The 21139-nt window shown below is 39.0% G+C and overlaps 1 protein-coding gene across 1 annotated transcript; it reads right to left on the bottom strand.

The window, feature by feature from the left end:
• Positions 1-703: 703 nt before the first annotated feature.
• LOC115227933 (mitochondrial pyruvate carrier 2) lies at positions 704-16591 on the bottom strand. Its single transcript, XM_029798636.2, has 5 exons — positions 16436-16591; positions 10546-10586; positions 4758-4842; positions 1993-2104; positions 704-872 (listed from the first exon to the last, which is right to left on the bottom strand). Exons 1-5 carry the CDS (start codon positions 16518-16520, stop codon positions 848-850), a joined length of 348 nt encoding a protein of 115 aa, XP_029654496.1. The 5' UTR covers positions 16521-16591; the 3' UTR covers positions 704-847.
• Positions 16592-21139: the final 4548 nt, after the last annotated feature.

The following is a 21139-nucleotide window of genomic DNA, read 5'->3' as shown; positions in this document are numbered from 1 at the left end:
GTCCCACTGCATGGCACCTTGGGAAAGTGTCTGCTTTTATAGCCTTGGGCCGACTAAAGCCTTGTGAGTGAATTTGGTAGACAGAAACTTCATCTATTTGGTCCCCCGCCATCGCTTGACAACCAATGCTTGTGTAATTATGTCCCCGTAACTTAGCAGTTCGACGTAAGGGTCCGATAGAATAAGTCCTGGTGTCAACTTGTGGATCTTTGCACTTTGACCGGCAGATTTTAAAAATAATTTCTTTATAACTAAACACTTTTAAACTTCGTATACTGGTAGAATGTGTTACATAAAACATCTTTTTCTCTTGGCTTTCTTGAGAAAATTCTGTAGTTTGTAACCTATTTCTTGCATTTCGGCAATTTCAACCAATCAATGATGTCTATTGAGGTGAATACAAATTCTGCGGTTGTTTGTCAACAACAATTTCTTGCGGAATCATATCCCTTTCATTACTGTATTTATTTTGAGATGCTCTGTATTTCTTTCAATTACTTTAAATATAACAAAAAATTTAGTAAAATAACTTGGTTATCATTCAGTTAGGAACATAAATTGTGACTAAGGTTTGGTGGAAGATTTTAATTCAAAACTTATGAAAACAAGACATTTTGTACTACAGGGCCAGAGGTGGTTTCAGCTGGGTTGGTAGTGAAAGGGTTAAAGGGGTGGGGGCTAAATATAACAACAACAACAAATGTTTAATATATGTAATTTAATTTATTGCTTTAACATGGTCATTTTGTAAATCAACAAATAATTATTCCAAAAATTTAAATAAATCTTCCTTTAATAATAATGAGCATTTCAAATCAAAATTCCTATATTTTGCAGTATTTCCAAATCATGACTGTTGATAATTGCGGTACCTGTAAAAAGAAACATTATTTCAGTTGTAGAGCAGAAAAGAGAAACTTAAAAAAGCAAATAACTGAAAATTAAAATTAAAAAAATTGGAATGGGAGAGATTTTGAAAGACACTAGCAAGGGCACCTGATGCATGCACACACACAAGCACATGTACACAAACACATGCATGCACATGTACACCAACAAGCACACTCACACACATACACACAAGAGTTAATATTTCACTCAGGTATTGTGATACTAACAACCTGGTGTTAGAACTCAAAACTCACAAAGCATTAACTGAGCAAAGAGTGTCATATGAAATTATTTAAGTAACAAAGGAACAGCAGATTAGACACACTTAATATCATAGTCAGACGCATATACACACTTATACACACACAAGCATACATAAGAGAAAGAAACCCATACATATAAATACAATCGTATGTAGGTATACACACCTGCACACACACACACACATAAATTGACAGACAGACATATACAGACCCAGAGACAAAGGAAACCATACACCAACACAGAAACACACATACATAGATATACCTATATATCTGTATACACACATCAACACACACACATGATTATCTACAGTGAAAAGGTGAGAGCCAGAGATGCCCAATATAAAGACATGTAGTAGTGCTCAAATGAGTTGAATTTAAACTTTGAAAGCTTTATTAAGGACCAGGTTCACGGTAAAGAGTGGCCATGAGAGACATCTATGCACTCCCTCCTTGGTAGTCTATATTTTTTATGTTCTATGTAAATTGATTTGTCTATGTATGTATGTGTGTGTTTGTGTATGTATGTCTGTATGTATGTATGTATGTCTGTATGTATGTATGTATGAATGAATGTATGTATGTGTGTGTGTGTGTATGTGTGTTTATGTATGAGGTGATATCAAAAAGTACACGTGCACCCAATGAGAAAAGGGGTTTAAATTATTGAAAAATTTGTTTTACATATTCAAACAAGACTCAGGAATGTTGATATTAATTAGTCAGAGAAACGATTTCATTGGCAATGAAGATGAATCAACTTTAAAAATAATGTAAAAACCTGTGATTTATAAAGCAACGGATGCTAAATATCTGTAAGTGAAAATAGAAAACTTACATGAAAATCCTCTTCAACTGATACATTCCAGTGAGAGCTACAAATATATTTACAGCAAACAAACTGTAGTTTTTAGGGATTATAACCATTGAATAGCGAGACCAGATGAGACCTGAAAGTAAAGATATAAAATGATTGATATTGAGACTACAATTAATATTGCTGTAAAATATCCATTAATCTTTCAGAATTATCAGAGCAAGAAACAGATGGGATTTTATCAGCTCCAGAACTTCTCTCACAGGATTATGCTTTGATATTTAATATTGATTTTAAATTTTGGCACAATTTTGAGAGGAGTGGTGGGTTGATTATGTTGACCCCAATAATCAGTTGGTACTTAATTTATCAACCCCAAAAGGATGAAAAACAAAGTCGACCTCAGTACAACTTGAACTCAGAATGTAAAGATGGACAAAATACTGCCAAGCATTTTGTCCAGCATGCTAACGACTCTTTAATCAGCTCACCGCTCGTTAATATAAAATATTGATTACACTTATACAGAGGTTTATAGTTACTTGAATTCATCTTAAAACATTAATGTCAGTGGGTCAACTAATCTTAGTAGGATAGAAAGCAAAGTGACAACCAGATGGATTTGAACTTAGAACATGAAGACAGACAACTAAATACTACATTTAGTCTAGCATTCTACCATTTCATCTACACAGCCACCTGCTATCTTTAAACTCATTTCAAGTATTTTAAAGCCAGTTCGAGGTCTGATCAAAAAGTATCGAGACTGTTGCTATGGTAACAGAGCTAAAGTACACAGAGTGAAGCTTCTTGGCACAGGTTGACCTTCAACTCTGTAGCACATGCACACTAAATCATAATGTTCTCTCTCTCTCTTCTGTTGTTTATAGCAGTGTGGGAAATATAAAGTGTTGTAGAGTGGGGTCATCTCAAAACAAAGACTGAGTTTCTTATTTCTTTATTGCCCACAAGGGGCTAAACTTAGAGGGGACAAACAAGGACAGACAAAGGGAAAGTTGATTACATTGACCCCAGTGTGTAACTGGTACTTAATTTATCAACTCCGAAAGGGTGAAAGGCGAAGTCGACCTCGGCGGAATTTGAACTCAGAACGTAACGGCAGACGAAATACCGCTAAGCATTTCACCCGGCGTGCTAACGATTCTGCGAGCTTACGGTTGTGCACGATCTCCTCGGTTGTGTTGAGGAATGCAAAAACGCTTTTGAAATGGTCATGGCAGGTGACAAATTGTTGGTCCATGGCTATGACCCTGAAACCAAGGTTTGAGAGGAACATGATTTCAAGATGTTGATGAAATCCAAGAGAATGTGACAAGGTGACTACTTGCTTCCCCACAAAAAGGAATTCCTGAAATGCTTCCAGCAATGTTGAATCAAGTGTGGAACTTCAGAAGGGGCCAACTTCAAAAAAAGGAGATTCAATGCCAAACCGATGTGTGTTGTAGTTTTCTTTTCATAGCAGCAGCTGTGATACCTTTTGATCAGGTTTGTATACTAAGGTGAAGTCATCATAATAATCATTTTGGTTTTAATGTCCATTGAACATACAACCAGGCACTGAATGGGGAGGGGGGTTGCTCTGCAGTACAGAATGACAACACTCTTGTATATTCTGTGTCATTTCCTTTGTGAGCTCCAACATCCTTTAATCTAGTTGTGTTAATACTTCCATCTAATCTCTTGATACATGGTAGCTTGCATTCGTTATGTCCATTATATCCATAACGACAGAGTTTCCTTAATTTTCATCTGCCTTCCCATCTTATTTCAACCTTTATGCAGGTTGAATATTTAATAAATCCCTCTCAACTCATTCTAGTTCATCCTCAGCAGATCTCCATCCCAAGCATGTCTCCTACATTGATTTAGCTTCAATTATTTTACTCTTTCCATTCCTTCTTTATTATTATTATTATTGTTACATTACAACTGCTTCCAGCACCTATGTAGGGGCACCTTTCTAGCAATGAAAAGAACAATTCAACTGAGTTCAGTACATAACTGGTACTTATGCTATTCAATCTGTCACTCCCCCAACAAATGAGAAGCAAATTCCATTCTAGCAATATTTGGTTCCAAATGAAACTAAATGCTTTCATGTATTTGTGTTGGGTTTTTTCTTCCATTGCTGTAATAACAACGTATTTCGATTTGTCTTTCAATATTTTGAATGTCTATAAAGTGGAAAGCTGGCAGAATCATTAGCATGCTGGGCATAATGCTTGGTGGCATTTTGTTTGCCTTCAGGTTCTGAGTTCAAATTCTGCTGAGGTTGACTTTGCCTTGCATCCTTTTGAGGTCAATACAATAAGTACAGGTTGAGTACTGGGGTCGATATAATCAACTTGCTTCATCCCTTGAAATTGCTGGCTTTGTGCCAAAATTTGAAACCAATATTTTGAATTTCTAAGGCAGTGAGCCGGCAGAATTGTTGGCACTCCAGGCAAAAGGCTTAGCGGCATTTTATGCATCTTCACTTCCTGAGTTCAAATCCCACTGGGGGTTGGCTTTGCTTTTCATCCTTCTGGGGTTGATGAAATAAGTACCACTGGTGTACTGGGGGTTCACTTAATCAACTAGATCTTAACCCCTGCCACCCATAATTTCAGGCCTTGTGCCTATGGCAGGAAGGAATATTTCTGCCAGATTATTTAGACAGCTGACAAAGTAATAGGGGTATTTTGATATAATAAATAAATTCGGTAGAAAGGGTTAAAACATTAAAGAAAAATGGAAACGTCATTGGGAAATAGAAAGATAGTTACCTGTTGCCATTAAAGCTGAAGATTGTGTAAGACTAAGTTTTTCAGCAGGTCGAGATAAATCCCCTAAACCAGCAATTACAAGGGACTGAAAACAAGAGCAAAAAAAAAGAAACATTTATGACCCCAGTAATATTGAAGTAATGCATTTGAGAAAAACAAAAGAGAGATATTAATTAACTATATTTTAATTCTAGTATTCTTCAAACAGTCCTGGGACGACTTAATACTTAATATTAATATTTTATCTGGAGTATCAATGTACATACAGGACACTTACCTCTCCCCCTCTATACCCCTAACCCTCACATCAACAGGCACCAAGCCACTACCCCACTAACCCACTACTCTCCTTTCCAGCTGAAGGGGTTTTGCAAGTTACTCGGTGACCCTGTTAGTGCTGGTGCCATGGAAAAAGCAACCTAGTAAAGTGGTTGGCATTAAGAAGGGCATCCAACTGTAGAAACCATGCCAAAACAGAGAGAGGAGCCTGGTATGGTTCCTGGCCTTATCAGCTCCTGTGAAATTGTTCAACCCATACCAGCATGGAAAACAAACTTTTATATAACAATGACGATTACAATTATCAGTAAACTTGTTGTTGATCTAAACTGGATATAAACTTCCCGTAATTTTAGATTCGCAATTCTTCAAGGTGAACATGAATAGTAAGTCGAACGAGGCTCAGTGTTGTATTGAATAATGTTGAATGTTATTACAAGGAATAATGACTTATAGAATATAATAATAATCTACTAAAATTAAGGCATTTTCCACATATTTTGCAGAACCACATATTCTTCAGTATTCATAGCAGTATCAGCAAGATGTCAGATGAATGCTTTGCAATGTTCAATTCCATCGTTTTATGTTAGGAATTCAAATCTAAATGATGTGAAATTTTCCTTTTATTATTTCAGCATCAATAAAGTAAATACTATTCAAACACTTGGGGGGGGGGGGATATGATTGACTACTCTCTCTCTCTCTCTCTCTCTCACTCAAAATGCATGGTTTTCTGTCTATGTTAGAAAACATTATAGTCTTTGATCAAAGACCAGAAACTTGTCTACACAAAGCCTGGCAGATGCACAATGTGAGAGTGCACCTTTGCTGCAGATTTGAAAAAGTGCCACTCTAAAGTTTCAAACAGCAAAAATTACATAAATCTTCACTTGGAACTTTTGTGTGAATTGGCCTTGAAAACAGAGTTGGTAGAGAAACAATTGCAACTGACCATTAAAGATGTGCTAAGGTTTTTCTTTGTCTTATTTGAATTAGATTTTACTCTTCAGTTAACCCACATTTTTAGCTTTACTGTTGTGAAATCAGGATTTTCTATAGCTGAAGAATTTTGTTATTAGTCTGGAATTCAATAGTGCAGATAGCCTAAAGCCTCGGTTGAATGCTGCATTGGAAATACTCTACCTTACCAGGACCATAGACATACATCTCTCTCTCTCTCTCTCTCTCTCTCTATATATATATAAAATTTTCAGAATGAGATAAAATCCAAGGCTGTGAAAGATTTCAGAACATTTATAAATAGAAGGTCTTACAGCTGTTTCTGGGATATTTTATATATTGGAACTTACTCACAAAGTACTAGAATCTTATATGTATAACATTCTGCCTAAATAATGGAACTACAGATGCAATATCCCTGCATATCTCACATCTATTTTCATTCCTCCACTTCACTCTCCATTTCGTATCTTATCTAGAATAACTATTGCTTTACCATTTTCTCGCACCGTCTCCGTTGAAGGGATATATAAAATATCCTGGAAACAGCTGTAAGACCTATTTATAAATATTCTGAAATCTTTCACAGCCTTGGATTTTATCTCATTCTGTAATTTTTTTTATTTATATATACACATGCTGACATATGACCTACGTTGGACTCCTTCATTTGCTTAACTATAGCCTGTCCATAGCACTTAGCATTACCTGGACACCTTTGGGTCTTATTGACATGCTTACCTCTCATAACACACACATATATATATATATATATATTTATAAAGAAGAAGAGCAGAATTCAGCCCAACTTGTCAAATTTACAGTGCTGCCATTGCTTAGAGGAGCTGGAATGGATAAGACAATACTCAATGTTTATAAAAAGTGTAAGAAGGGTAAAAAGATATTTCCTTGAAAATAAGCAGAGAAACGAAATACTGAGCAAGTTCAGCAGCCCTGCCAGGCAGCACACCGAGGTTTAATCAGATCTCATGTTGCTGCTCTCATGAGATCTCTTTCAGTTTCTCATGGCATTTCATGTCAGGTTAGTGCCGAGTGTTGACATATATAAAACATTGCGGAATATTAGGTAATTAGCATACAATAAAAATAGAATTATGCATTTACATTGTTTTAGAACAAGCGTGTCAAGCTAATGTGGAATTGAATAATTAATTAGAAACCAACGAGGAATTAATTCATCTTAGTTAATGCCACAGTGTAATGATTGCTCTCATTACTATGCAGTTCACACATTCATATTTAATACATGCAGTTTTTTATCTTTTGCTTATTTCAGTCATGAGACTGTGGCTATGCTGGAGCAATGCCTTGAGGAATGTTTTAGTTGAATGAATTGACACCAGCACTTTTTTTTTTCTCAAAGCCTGGTGCTTATTCTATCAGTCTCTTTTGCTGAACCGCTTGGTTAGGGGGACATAAACACACTAACACTGGTTGTCAATCAGGACACACACACACATACATATGTGATGGGCTTCTTTCAGTTTCTGCCTACCATATCCACTCACAAAGCTTTGGTCAGCCCAAGGTTATAGCAGAAGACACTTGCCCAAAGTGCCACACCATTGGACTGAGCCAAGAATCATGTAGTCGGGAAGCAAACTTATCTCCATACAGACACATTCTGTGTCTGAAAAGAATTATTTCTAAAAATTTTAGATACCCTATTATTTTAATGTTACTAAGAGGTCATTTTCATTTGAAAAGCACCGTTTAAAATATGTCAACATAGAGGCGCAGGAGTGGCTGTGTGGTAAGTAGCTTGTTCACCAACCACATGGTTCCAGGTTCAGTCCCACTGCGTGGCACCTTGGGCAAGTGTCTTCTACTATAGCCTCGGGCCGACCAAAGCCTTGTGAGTGGATTTGGTAGACGGAAACTGAAAGAAGCCCGTCGTATGTATATATATATATGCGTGTGTGTGTTTGTCCCCCTAGCATTGCTTGACAACCGATGTTGGTGTGTTTATGTCCCCGTTACTTAGCAGTTCGGCAAAAGAGACCGATAGAATAAGTACCGGGCTTACAAAATAATAAGTCCCGGGGTTGAGTTGCTCAATTAAAGGCGGTGCTCCAGCATGGCCAGTCAAAATGACTGAAACAAGTAAAAGAGTATATTTATATAAATATTTACACACACATATTGATTATATGAATGAAGAAATTGAACATTCAAACTTTGTTTATTTACAGTTGGCTTCATCATCATCATCATCATCATCATTTAACGTCCGTTTTCCATGCTAGCATGGGTTGGATAGTTTGACCAGGGTCTGGGAAGCCAGGAGGCTGCACCAGGCTCCAATCTTGATCTGGCAGTGTTTCTACAGCTCGATGACCTTCCTAGTGCCAACCACTCCGTGAGTGTAGTGGGTGCTTTTTATGTTCCACCAGCACAGGGGCCAGAGGAGGCTGACAACAGTCACGATCGATTGGTGCTTTTTACGTGCCACTGGCACAGAAGCCAGTCATGGCGGCACTGGTGATTTCTGCACCCTAAGCAATAGAAAATCTGGCTGCAATTTTCAAGGTCCCCTACACACAAATCAAAAGATCCATCAAAGCCTCCAGACTAACCAAAACTTTCGAGAACCATTACCTATCAATCAACCCCCATCATCTCACAGACAATGGAAAAATTTGCCTCCGAGATTTAACTCTCAACATGGATACTTCAAACATTCAACTAGACACAACTTAACTAAACAACATAACTTCTCTCCCTACCCACATTACAAAATTAACAATAAATTCAACCCAAACCACATCAACCACAGGCAATATAACCCTCAGAATAACCCTAATCTATTCCCACTACACAGCCACTCCGCAACACGGTCCGAGCTTTCCTTGTAACTTTTAGGAAAATGGGGGGTGGGGAGTCAATTAAATTTTATAGAAATACCTTTCAAACGGCATAAATTACGATTATAAAGAAATTTATGGGGAAAATCTTGAGGGTGGGAGAGGACTTTCGGAAAAGTCCCAAGATCTGAATTTTCAATGCTGTCGTGTTGGATGGTATGACGAGCTCGTCATACCATAATATTTTTGTTGTTTTTGTAAAATCTCAGAAAATAATTAAAAATTCACATTTTTTGTCAAATTATATTTTGTTATATTTGTTTATCTATCCAACTGTAAACATTTAAAATATTTCACTAACTTTTTGTTATAGCTTGGCAAAAGGGTACATATTTTGCCAAAAATTGCTAAATTTGTTCTCACAGTCTTCTTCATCCACAACCAGAATCGTAAACTTTTTCTTGAAAATATTTCGAACTGGTCAAAGTTGAGAGTTTGACAGATTTGGGAAGAAATATACAGTGTTTCAAGGTAACATCCTTTGGTGACTTATAGACATGTGTAGTAACGACGACAGCATGGAAGATGGACATTCAGTGATGATGATGATGACAATTACTCTCATAATGGAGTTTGTAACAAGTCCTAGTAGGCAAGAAAACAGACAGGCCTCCACCCACTTCAGGTAAATGGCCTTGCTCAATATGTAAGAGAGACGTGAAAAGAAACTTGTTGCAGTGTGCCTAGGGCCAGAGGGAGACACAAGCAGTGCATCAGAATCACAGAAAGTCAGAGAGAGAAAGAAGCGTTTTGTCTATGGAAGATGGGCAGGAGCAATGAACACTAAGGACACAGGAGAAACCAATCTTTTGCAAATGGCCCCGGAGAGCTGCAACGAGTTCCAGTTTGCTTTGGTATGGTGTCCACTATTGGTTGCCCTTCTGAAAACCATTCAATCAAGAGTGGGAGTAGTATTGGGGTAGGGGATAATTTTGAGAACAGTTGAGAGATTAAAAGTATATTGAGACAGAGAGAGGTGTCTTGCTGCAGAGTAGATACATGGATACTCAAGTTGGAAGAGAAAGGAGAGTGAGTTAAATTAGAGAGTAAGGAGAGTGATTGTGAGAGAGATGGTGGCAAAGCTGTGTCCGGACAGGGTCCTTCAAGGCCAATGGGGGTGGAGAGAATAAATGAGGTGATACAGAAGTTTGGACTGGGTGAGTGGGCAGGACTGAAGTGTCTGTAGCAAATGATGAAGAGAAACAAAGAGAACGTTCTGGGGTGGGGGTTGTGGTAGATGTGTGAGGGCATTTAGTGTGATTGCAGGTAAGTAAGGAGAACAGCACAGAGGAGAGAAGGTGCAGAAAGGAGGTGATTGGAGGAGACAGTAGGTGGGGTACAAACACAAACATTCGGCTGGTCCCTTCATTTATATGAAGCTGAGACATCACTCTGCCATTACTTCAAGTTTCCATTACAATCATCATTTCTTCTTCATGAGGAACATGACAGTGAAGGCAAAACTGGAGTAGCAATAGAATGAAATCTCACCTCTGAATAAAAGAATAAATGAATTAGCCATCCTAATTTTCCTCATTGAGAAAGGGTGCCACAGCTACCTGTCTTTTCGTTAAACTTTTAAGAACTCACGTCAGTTCTTGTAGAACATTTTTATCAATGATGTTTTGCTTTGGCAGTAGAAAATAAATTCAATACATTACCCATTTAAAAGCTGGTGCCCAAAAGAAAATAGTCTTAGGACCTACAATTAAAAGAAAAGGAAATCAATTATAAAGTCATAAAATGATCATATTTCTTGATTAGTAAGATACATCCTTTTCTTGAAAAATTCCTTCAAATTACTTTGCATCTTACCAATAAAAGGGCAGGTTGCAGAGTGAACCCAGCAGTCAAACTCTACTTTGCCTGCTGGGTCCAGTCCTCACTAGACCCACATTTAATAAAATGTAACTCAATACTCTGATTACCATTTGTATTAAAGGTAAGACGTTTACAAGTGAGTACTGGTACCAATAACAGATTGTCCTTTTTTTTTTAATGTTTTGATTTATAAGTAATTAGCAATATTGGTGCCTCCCATATTATTTGTAGACAGGTGTCACCAGTAACACTGTCATCTTAACTCTTCAGCTACACCTGCCCCATGACACTACACAGTGGTAACTAATCAGAAGAGACATACATAATTAGTTACAAACTACATGCTACACACTAGGGACAGGTGCATAAAAAGCACAAGTGCTGGTGTCACATAAAAAGCTCCTGTGCAACGTAGAAAGTACCCAGTACATTCTGTAAAGTGGTTGGCATTAGGAAGGACATCCATTGATAGAAAACAGACTTGGAGCCTGGTGCAACTTCTCTTTGGCTTGCCACCTCCTGCCAAACCATTCAAGCCATGCCAACAGGGAAAAGAGATGTTAAACGATGATGATGATGATGATGAAGACTACGAAACAACTCAGCAACCAAGTAGCTGAGTGCCAGAATGGACCACCACCACAGACTGTAAAAATGATACATGAACGAAGAAAACCGGGAAAGTTATGAATAAAGTAAACATAAAGAAAGCAAGAATAAAAATCAATGGAGTTTGTCTCAATTATGGGGAGACAATCAATGGAACATGGAGAATCCAGCCTGAACAAAGATGACGGTGTGCAAGGAAAGGAAATTGGATTCAGGATGAGGAAGCATGAGAGGAAAGACCCTAATTGTACAGAAAATGCTTAAAGAACATGAAGAAGAACAATGCTGGAGTTTCGCAAATAAATTGTGGCTGTGTGGTAAGAAGTTTACTTCTCAACTACAAGATTCCAGATTCAGTCCTACCATAGCCTTGTGAGTGGATTTGGTCGATGGAAACTGAAAGAAGCCTGTTGTATAAATGTGTATATGTAATATATATATATATACGGCACATGAAAAAACATTCGAGCAAGGTCGTTGCTAGTACCGCCTGACTGGCCCCCGTACCGGTGGCACGTAAAAGCACCCATTACACTCTCGGAGTGGTTGGCGTTAGGAAGGGCATCCAGCTGTAGAAACTCTGCCAGATCAAGATTGGAGCCTGGTGCAGCCATCTGGTTCGCCAGACCTCAGTCAAATCGTCCAACCCATGCTAGCATGGAAAGTGGACGTTAAATGATGATGATGATATATATATATATATATAATATGTGACATTAGTTGATTGACATAATAAAACTCAGATATCGGGGCTGAAGTCTGCTCTGGCATCTCATCAGTTATTAAGACAAAATGCCTATGTGTTTTATTATGACAACCGACTAATTGTCACATATTATATTTATAGATGAATTCCTTGTCTGATTTGACATGGTTTCTACAGCTGGATGGCCTAATGCCAACCACTATACAGAGTGTACTGGATGCCTTTTACCTGGTGCCAGCACAGGTACAATTCACACAGGGGTATACAAAACAGAAGTAACAAATGAAAAACATAAGTGGTGGTTGGAGACAAACACAAATGGTGGCTGTGTGGTAAGAAGCTTGCTTCCCAACCACATGGTTCCAGGTTCAGTCCCACTGCATGACACCTTGGGCAAGTGTTTCCTACTGTAGCCTTGAGCCGATCAAAGCTTTGTGAGTGGATATGGTAGATGGAAACTGAAAGAAGCCCATTGTGTGTATATATATATATATATTTATATGTGTGTGTACTTGTATCTGTGTTTGTCCTCCCACCATCACTTGACAGCCGATGTTGGAGTGGTTATGTTTCCAAAACTTAGTGGTTTGGCAAAAGAGACTGATAGAATAAGTACTAGACTTACAAAGAATAAGTCCTGGGGTCGATTTCTTCGACTAAAGGCAGTACTCCAGCATGGCCACAGTCAGATGACTGAAGCATGTCAAAAAATAAAATAAAATGAAAACTCGGCTAGCAGTTGTTCCCATTGATTTAGCAGATTGGAGTTAAAAGCAGTGAAGAAGCCATAGAAATGTTTTATGGTAGAAGAGTGGAACCAGTGCACGACTGCTGGGAATTTAGCATGAGGCTGGCTGAAAACAATTAGAGACAGTAAGAGTGGATGACAATAATGCATCTGAATGATACTTATGAGCAGAAAGTGGAGGAGACAAGTGTTGTCTGCAGATGAGTGAGTTATAATGAGCGACTGTATGTAGGTCGTTATGAAGAAGAAAAGTGTGAGAGTTAAGTGCACCTTGGAATAGATCATAGACTGGCTGTTCTCTTTAAGGCTAGAAAAATACTTCATCTCTTGAGCCAACTGCTGACCCTCTTCAAACCTTAGTTGAGACCCGCAATGAAATACAGGGTGGCCCAAAAGTGGGTTTACAGTTATCACGTAGGCACTCTAAATTTCTTTTAAAACATTTTATTACATTAAAATTTTTATCTTACAACCACATTGTTTATGCACATCTTAAACAATGTTTAATCTCTCAGATGCTCAAAATCTCCTTCAACATTGCAATATTCTTCAAACCTCTTCAGAACACTCTGACACACAGTGTGACTCAAATTCCGATCTCCATCAATTTCAGTGAATGCATCAGAAATGTAATCTTTTAAAACATTTACTGTTTTAGGATTCTTCTCATAAACCTTGTTCTTTACAACACCCCCAAAAAAGAAATCCATTGGTGTCAGGTCAGGTGAATGTGGTGGCCATTCGAAGCTGCCACGTCTTCCAAACCAATGCTGTGGAAAGGCTTGGTTAAGGTACTCTCTTACTGTCAACGCATAATGTGGAGATGCTCTATCTTGCTGAAAAATGGTTTCAAATTTTTTTTTAATTAAGATCTAAATTGTTAATATCTGAATGCAAAAGAGATAGTTGAATAACTGTAAACCTACTTTTGAGCCACCCTGTACTATTCCACATGTAAGATGGTGCTGTTGCTACAAACACACAATCATCCTACACTGTATCCATAGAAGGCCACCCTACTGATTGGCATGAAGTTGCTCATCAAGACACTCCATTTCTACAGTGGGTCCTCCTTGGAGTTGGCTGCTCTTGAATGGCCTCTACATAGGCACTCTTGACTTCCTTGTTTTTTTTGCCTCTAGTTATCCATATTGTATCCTCATGCCCAGGGCCTTGCACTAACCATTATGCCCAGTACTTTCTTCCCAGACGCTGACCTACAGTAAGTCTCATTGTTTTGGAGAGCCCTTCAAGGGCCATTAATAGAGCTCTTCCTCACTGGAAAAAGTGCCATACCCTAGTGGTTGAGGGAACCTGTGGAAGAGGTAGACCCAGGAAAACCTGGGACGAGGTGGTGAAGTACAACCTTCAAACATTAGGCCTCACCGAGGCAATGACTAGTGACTGAGACCTTTGGAAATATGCTGTGCATGAGAAGACCTGGCAGGACAAGTGAGACCATAATGCATGGCCTTTACCAGGGATGTAGCCGGCCCGCTTATGCATACCTTTCCGGTGGCACGTAAAGAAGCACCATTTCGAGTGTGGCACGTAAGAACACCCACTGCAGTCTTGGAGTGGTTGGCGTTAGGAAGGGCATCTGGCTGTGGAAGCTCTGCCAGATCAGATTGGAGCCTGACACAGCCATCTGGTTCGCCAGTCCTCAGTCAAATCGTCTAACCCATGCTAGCATGGAAAGCGGACGTTAAATGATGATGATGATATATATCTATATATATATCTATATATATATATATACACACACTGTGCTTGGGGAGACCTATTGAGTCAAGTATATCAACATCAAAAAATCAAATGGAAATTGTAGTTGTGATACCTGTGCCGGTGGCACGTAAAAAGCACCATCCAAACGTTGCCAATGCCAGCGCCGCCTTGAGTGGCTTCCGTGCCGCTGGCACGTAAAAAGCACCAACCAATCGTGGCCTTTGCCAGCCTTGCCTGGCACCTGTGCCGGTGGAACGTAAAAAGCACCCACTACACTCATGGAGTGGTTGGCGTTAGGAAGGGCATCGAGCTGTAGAAACACTGCCAGATCAGACTGGAGCCTGGTGCAGCCTCCTGGCTTCCCAGACCCCGGTCGAACCGTCCAACCCATGCTAGCATAGAAAACGGACGTTAAACGATGATGATGATGATCAAAGCGAGGCCCCATTAGCATTGTATATTGCAACAGAGTATTTGAAAAGGAAACTTGTGATAAAAAAGATGAGAGAAGGATGGACTCCATTGATAACTTATGTTCTACTAGACACACTACTTTGTAACCAAACAATGTACAAGGGGCCCCTGTATACACAACTGGAGTATGAAAAGATTAGTATTGGATCCCTAGATATGTGAGGTCCCTGGGCAACTCCCCAGTGTGCCAATGCGTTAAGATGTCACCGAATAAAGTGGAAGAAGGATTTTATTTATGTCGAGTATAACAACGTTGTTTTTCTCGAAGTTTTCAAGGTCATACCGGCATAACTTTTCAGTTGTTCTACATGAGTGACACAGAAACGGTATTAGTAAATACACAAACGGAAATCTGAGATTATTGTGATAATGAGATGCATGGTCACAAACTGCCTGGCCTTCTTTCTCCATCATGAATATGCCAGTACATCGCTCCCGCTGTATGTATTTATGTCTCGACCGAGAAGCGAAAGTTGATAGGTAACATGGGCGAAGCCAGTATTTCGACCGAACTGTTTCCCAATTACGAAGATGGATCCATCTGGTTTGTGAAAATAAATCTGAGATAATTTTATTTGCATAGAACTGAGGCGTGGGGTTCGTCCTAACCTGTTAAAGTACACATGTCGCGGTGTGTGTGTGTGCGAGGGGGAGGATAGACACGATAGTTTCATGCAAAACACGTCCCTGCGTGTTGTGTGTATGATAAAAGATGATTCGAATTATGAATATTATCTTTAGATACGTTTTTAATAGATTAACAACCATTTTGTAATTTAAATAATAATAACAATAAATCAATGAAAACTAGAATAACAAGATTTCAACAAAAGGAATGGTGTCAATGATATTTCCAAGGTCACAAAATTGCGATGCACTGATTTTTCTGTCGTTTTGAGGTAAAACAGAAACCGTCTCAACTGCTAGAATTAGTGTTCGCTGCCTCTGAAGGGGTCAGACAGCAAATAAAAGTAATTCCGGGTTCGCTTTTCCCCCAATCACCAAACAAACTGATCGCGCAGACTCATTAAAGACTCGGACAGAAACAGTCGGCGGTATTTTGTTGTTATTTTACGTTTTGGGTTCAAATCCTGTCCAAGTCATCTTTGCTTCTCATTCTTCTAGAATCAATAAATAATTAAAATTACAAGCTAAAAGCAGATGTAAAACAAAACAACACACGAATCTCTATGCGACTGCTAGAAATAGAAGTCAAATTCCCCTCACATCACATTGTGGATGTGCGAGCAAATGCACATAGGAATATTATTTTGGATGCACACAAATGCAAACAGAAATATTATTCGTTTGTTCAAAGCCGATGACTGAGTTATTGGCTGCTAGTCCGAGTTTAATTGCTTTCGAACGAGTTTGTTCATTTCTTTGTCGGCCGAGACGAATACTGACGGAGAAGATGAGTGTATGTAATGTTATGTTTCCCCCAAAAGGAAAGAAAGCATTCACTAACCTGCAGGATGGTTCCATAAGGGAACCATTCGTGAGGGAACCAACTTGTCAAGCGCTTTGATCGCAGATCGATAGACTGCAGCCATAATTGGAGAAATGAACAACCAGCGAAGGGCGATAACTGCGATGTGACAGTTGACGGAGGAGAGAGAGAGAGAGAGAGAGAGAGAGAGAGAGAGAGAGAGAGAGAGAGAGAGAGAGGATAATAGAGATAGAGAGAGACGATAAGAGAGAAAGTCGGATGTCTGGGAGGGGGGAAAAGAAAAAAAGTTTCGTTATTTCGTTACTTTGCATCAGCTAAAGATTTTGGTGCGGCAAAAGTTTGGTTAATGTTTACAACTTGACCCGGAAACGAAAATAAGATAGAAAATAGTGCAATGGGGAAGGTGGGGGGAGGACCTCTGAAAATTCCCAAAATCCGAGTTTTTCCCTCATAACTTTTAGGAAAACGAGGTTTTTACAATGAAATTTTATAGAAATACCTTTCAAACGGCATACATCTTCGATTTTAAAGAAATTTGTGGGGTAAATATTGAGGTGGGGAGAGGACTTTCGGAAAAGTCCCAAGATCCGAGCTTTTCTTTCGTTATATTCCGAAATCACATTCAACTTTCTACAGATACCCTAGCGTAGTACCACTACACTGCGTAGAGTTTATTTCTACCCATTTTCAATAATTCTTAATGTTTTGCCTTCAATTTTGTTTCATTTTCAATTATTTTTACGCTTTTTTAACCCTTCCGTCGTTATTCTCGTTATTACTTTGTCTCTCTCTCTATCTATATACATAGATAGATACATATATTATATATATATATATATAATATATATATATATATATATATATATATATTATACACATATATTATATACATACATCTATACACGCACATACACACACACACACATACATATACAGACACGTTAAATTTTTACATTGAAAAAAAAAAGCCCATCTTCCTATAAGTTATGAGGGAAAAACTCTGATCTTGTGAATATTCCGATGTCCTCCCCACCCCTTTGAAAAGATTTTGCGCACTAACTTCTTTATAATCTTAATGTATGTCGTTTGAAAGATATTTCTATGAAATTTCGTTGAAAAAAGCCCCATTTTCCTAAAAGTTATGAAGGAATAACTCTGATCTTATGAATTTTCGATGTCCTCTCCCCACCCTCTTGGAAAAGATTCTCCCTACAAATTTCTTTATAATTTTAATGTATGCCGTTTGAAAGGTATTTCTATAAATTTTCATTGAAAAAAAACCCCCATTTTCCTAAAAGTTATGAAGGAATAACTCGGATCTTGTGAATTTTCCGAGGTCCTCTCCCCCAACCCCCGTTGCTTTGCGTGCATTTTTTTTTTCATATTCGTTTCCTACACGTTTTTTTGACACCCGTTGCACTATTTTTTTTCTGATTTCCGTTTCCGTGTCAAGTAGTAAACATTAACCATTAACTAAAAATTTCACTGGAAAATGTATAAAAAATCGTCGTTTTGGTGGAATTCTGGTTTAAGTACCTCATATAACTTCTCAAGATTTTTTTATTTTCAGGAATTTAAAAACAATTTTGCGAATTTCTGTTCTGCACCCGAGAATTCATACACTTCTTTCTTTTATCTGGTTTCTTTTACTTGTTTTAATCATTTGACTGTGGTCATGTTGGAGCATCGCCTTGAAGGGTTTAATCAAGCAAAACAGCTCACAGTACTTATTTCTTAAGTCGGGTACTTATTGTATCGAAACCTTTTGCCGAACCACTAGGTTACGAGGATATAAACACACCAAAAAAAACGGTTGTCAAGCTGTGGGGAAGGACACATACACACAAAACAGGCTTCTTTCAGTTTCCGTAAGCCAAATCCCCCTCGCAGTCCGGTGCTATAGTAGAAGACATTTGTCCAAGGTACCACGACCACCCGATGCTTTCCTTGTGTCTTTATTACTCTGTCATGTATTGATGTTTTCAATATTTTCCTCCCTATAAACACATTTAATGGAATGAGGATGCGCCCACGGATCCATAATTTAAAGTCTTACACCCACCCCCTGCACCAAGCGAGTGTGTGTATGTATGAAAAAGAAAAGAAGAAAAAGCTCTTATTAATAGAAAAATATGCTATTAAAATAAATTACCTTTTACATATTTTATTAAAATCATTGTGGCTAAATCCCAACAATGACCTCAGGCTCTCTGATATCTGTGTTATCGAGAAAGGTGAAGTCCAATTTGAGTATTCACAGGGATTTATGGCATAGGGTAGGGATAGAAAAAATTTTAAGCGAAGAAAACATTTTTCATAACCGTGCGAGATCCAGTGTGTTGATCCGAAATTCGCAAAAAACTTCTGAAAATACCAAAAAGTTAAAAAGCTATGACTGGTGACATGGTGTGCTTCGATCTAGAATAGGCCGTGCGTATTCGTGAATTTGGATCTCAAAAATTATTTTGAAATTATAAACAGGAACAAATGATAGATTCGGATTGTCCGTATTTTAAACTTTGATTTAAAAAAAAGTTTCGGAAAAAGAGTGGGAATTTTAAGATTTATGAAGGGAGGATATTTTTTAAAAATGCATAATCGTATGAGTTCCCTGGCAAACGTTTTGTAAAAATTCCTCAAAATAAAAGATATGAGGGATGCTTAAGCCAGGATCCCGTCGTCACTTGTTACTCTTTACGTATCGTTATACTATGAAAAGTGTGTTTCTCTTTATTGAAGGTTCGTCAGGTTGGTAATATGTATATTTGTAATCGTACTAGACATTTTTTATACATCACTGAAGCTTTCTGCTGTACCAATTCTAAAACAAGTAATTACTTAGGTTTTACTACATCCACTTAGACTCCACTCGCGATTGTATTGAAAGCTACATTATCGAATGTAAATAAAGATTTTATAAGTAAATGTCGAAGACCTTGTACTTTTAAGCCGTAAATTATTTCTGACAAAATAACTTTCTTTTAATTACACCCCCTCCCAAGGTATTCGCATTTCAAATTAACTTTGTGTATCAAATTATTTTTCCTAATATTAATTCAAAGTAATACTCGATGGAAACGAATTTCTGATATTTGAAATATCGATCAGAATTAATTCTCACAGTCATTCTCTGCCTTTTATTAAAATGAAATTTGATATATTTCGTCAAGACTGTAAGAGTTATCTCCCTCCAAATAATTTATGCCGAGAAGTGTTAAGATGACCTATAAATGTTGATGGCCTTTCTCTCGACTATTTCTGTTCGGGTAGAAATATGATACTAGACTAGATCCTTTACTCACATCTACCCGAGTTATGTCGTGTATCTGTCAGGTTGAGAATCGCACTACCTATTGCGATGTGCAGGGAGGAATCGTAAGACAACCTGGAAATGTTGCCTTTTCAGTATTGTTGGAACTGGAGCTGAATACTTTTTGTTTTATTTGCTGGATTTCATGGAAGGGGTTGTGAGGGTCCAGGAAAGACGATTGGCGAGGGGCTTCTGGAGGCTGACGTTGTGAGAAGACGGTTTGGCGTAGTGTTTAGAGCTGGGCCCAGGGAGTTGGCATCAACAACAATGATGAGAGGAGGAGAGACGAATGTTTCAGAAATGTTTCACTGGAGACAGTATGAGCCGATCCTTCTCCAAGGAACAGAGGCCAAGTATAGGGAGAGGGAGATCAGGCAGCACACTTGCTGGAATGTGTTGGAGTAATGTTTTGGTTTCGAATTTTTGGCACAAGGCCAGCAAGTTCGAGGGAGGGGGATGAGTCGATTGCATCGACCTCGGTGTTCAATTGGTGCTTACTTTATCGATCCCGAAAGGATGAAAGGCTAAGTCAACCTCGGCAGAATTTGAACTCAGAACTTAAAGACGGACGAAATGCAGCTAAGCACTTTGCACGGCATGCTAACGATTCTGCCAAATCGCTGTCTTTTGTGTCTGAGTAATTTCTTGCTAATCAGTCGAGTGACTTTTCTCTCTCTTGGATGCACGTGAGCGCAGCGGCAGTAGCAGCAGCAGTAGCAGCATCCCAGGTGTGAGAGCTATGCTCCAGAAGAGTCTGGTGAGTGCGCGATTTGAATATAAAGGTACCTACCTTCTCTTCCTCGTGAGGGAGACCCTTCTGCGGTAACTAATCCTTCGACACAGCCCCGACCCGAACACTAAAGATAGCAGCTGCCAAACCCTTAGCGACGTCCTCACACGTCTTGTCACCTGGACGACCCACGTTGGAAAAGCCCAATTGACCGCTGCCTGCGCACGCCTGACAGCTGCCCCTTCCGGTTGCCCTAGCTTCCGGTCAACGCATCCAGCTGCTGACGTCATCCCACACGCCACCCTGATCTTAAAGATCACAATCTCTCCGCTCCATGTCGTAGTCCACCATCCAACCAGGAGAGCGCCTTGCTCGTCGGGATCTTCTCAAGCTGGGCTCCTCGTTTTCCCCCTCTCCAGAATCGTCGTCCGTCGAAGCGACAATCCTGCGAAGGCCCAAGACGTGTCGTGGCGTTCCATCTACGGATACGTTGTTTCTGGAATTGACCGCCGTCACCGTTCCTCTGCTCCATTGAGACGTACAGCGCGCCTTTGGTGACTTGACCCAGACTTCCTCCCCTATTTTCACGCGAACGGGTCCCTTCTCTTCCTCGTGATCCTCCGGCGCTTTGCTCGGGTGCCTCCATTCATATTTGAACACAGCTCTCTGCGGCACAGATTCC

This window comes from Octopus sinensis, linkage group LG2 (assembly GCF_006345805.1).
Source record: "Octopus sinensis linkage group LG2, ASM634580v1, whole genome shotgun sequence".
Lineage (NCBI taxonomy): Eukaryota > Metazoa > Mollusca > Cephalopoda > Octopoda > Octopodidae > Octopus > Octopus sinensis.
The sequence above is the reverse complement of the archived record's forward strand: the minus strand, read 5'-3'. Positions and strand labels throughout refer to the sequence as shown.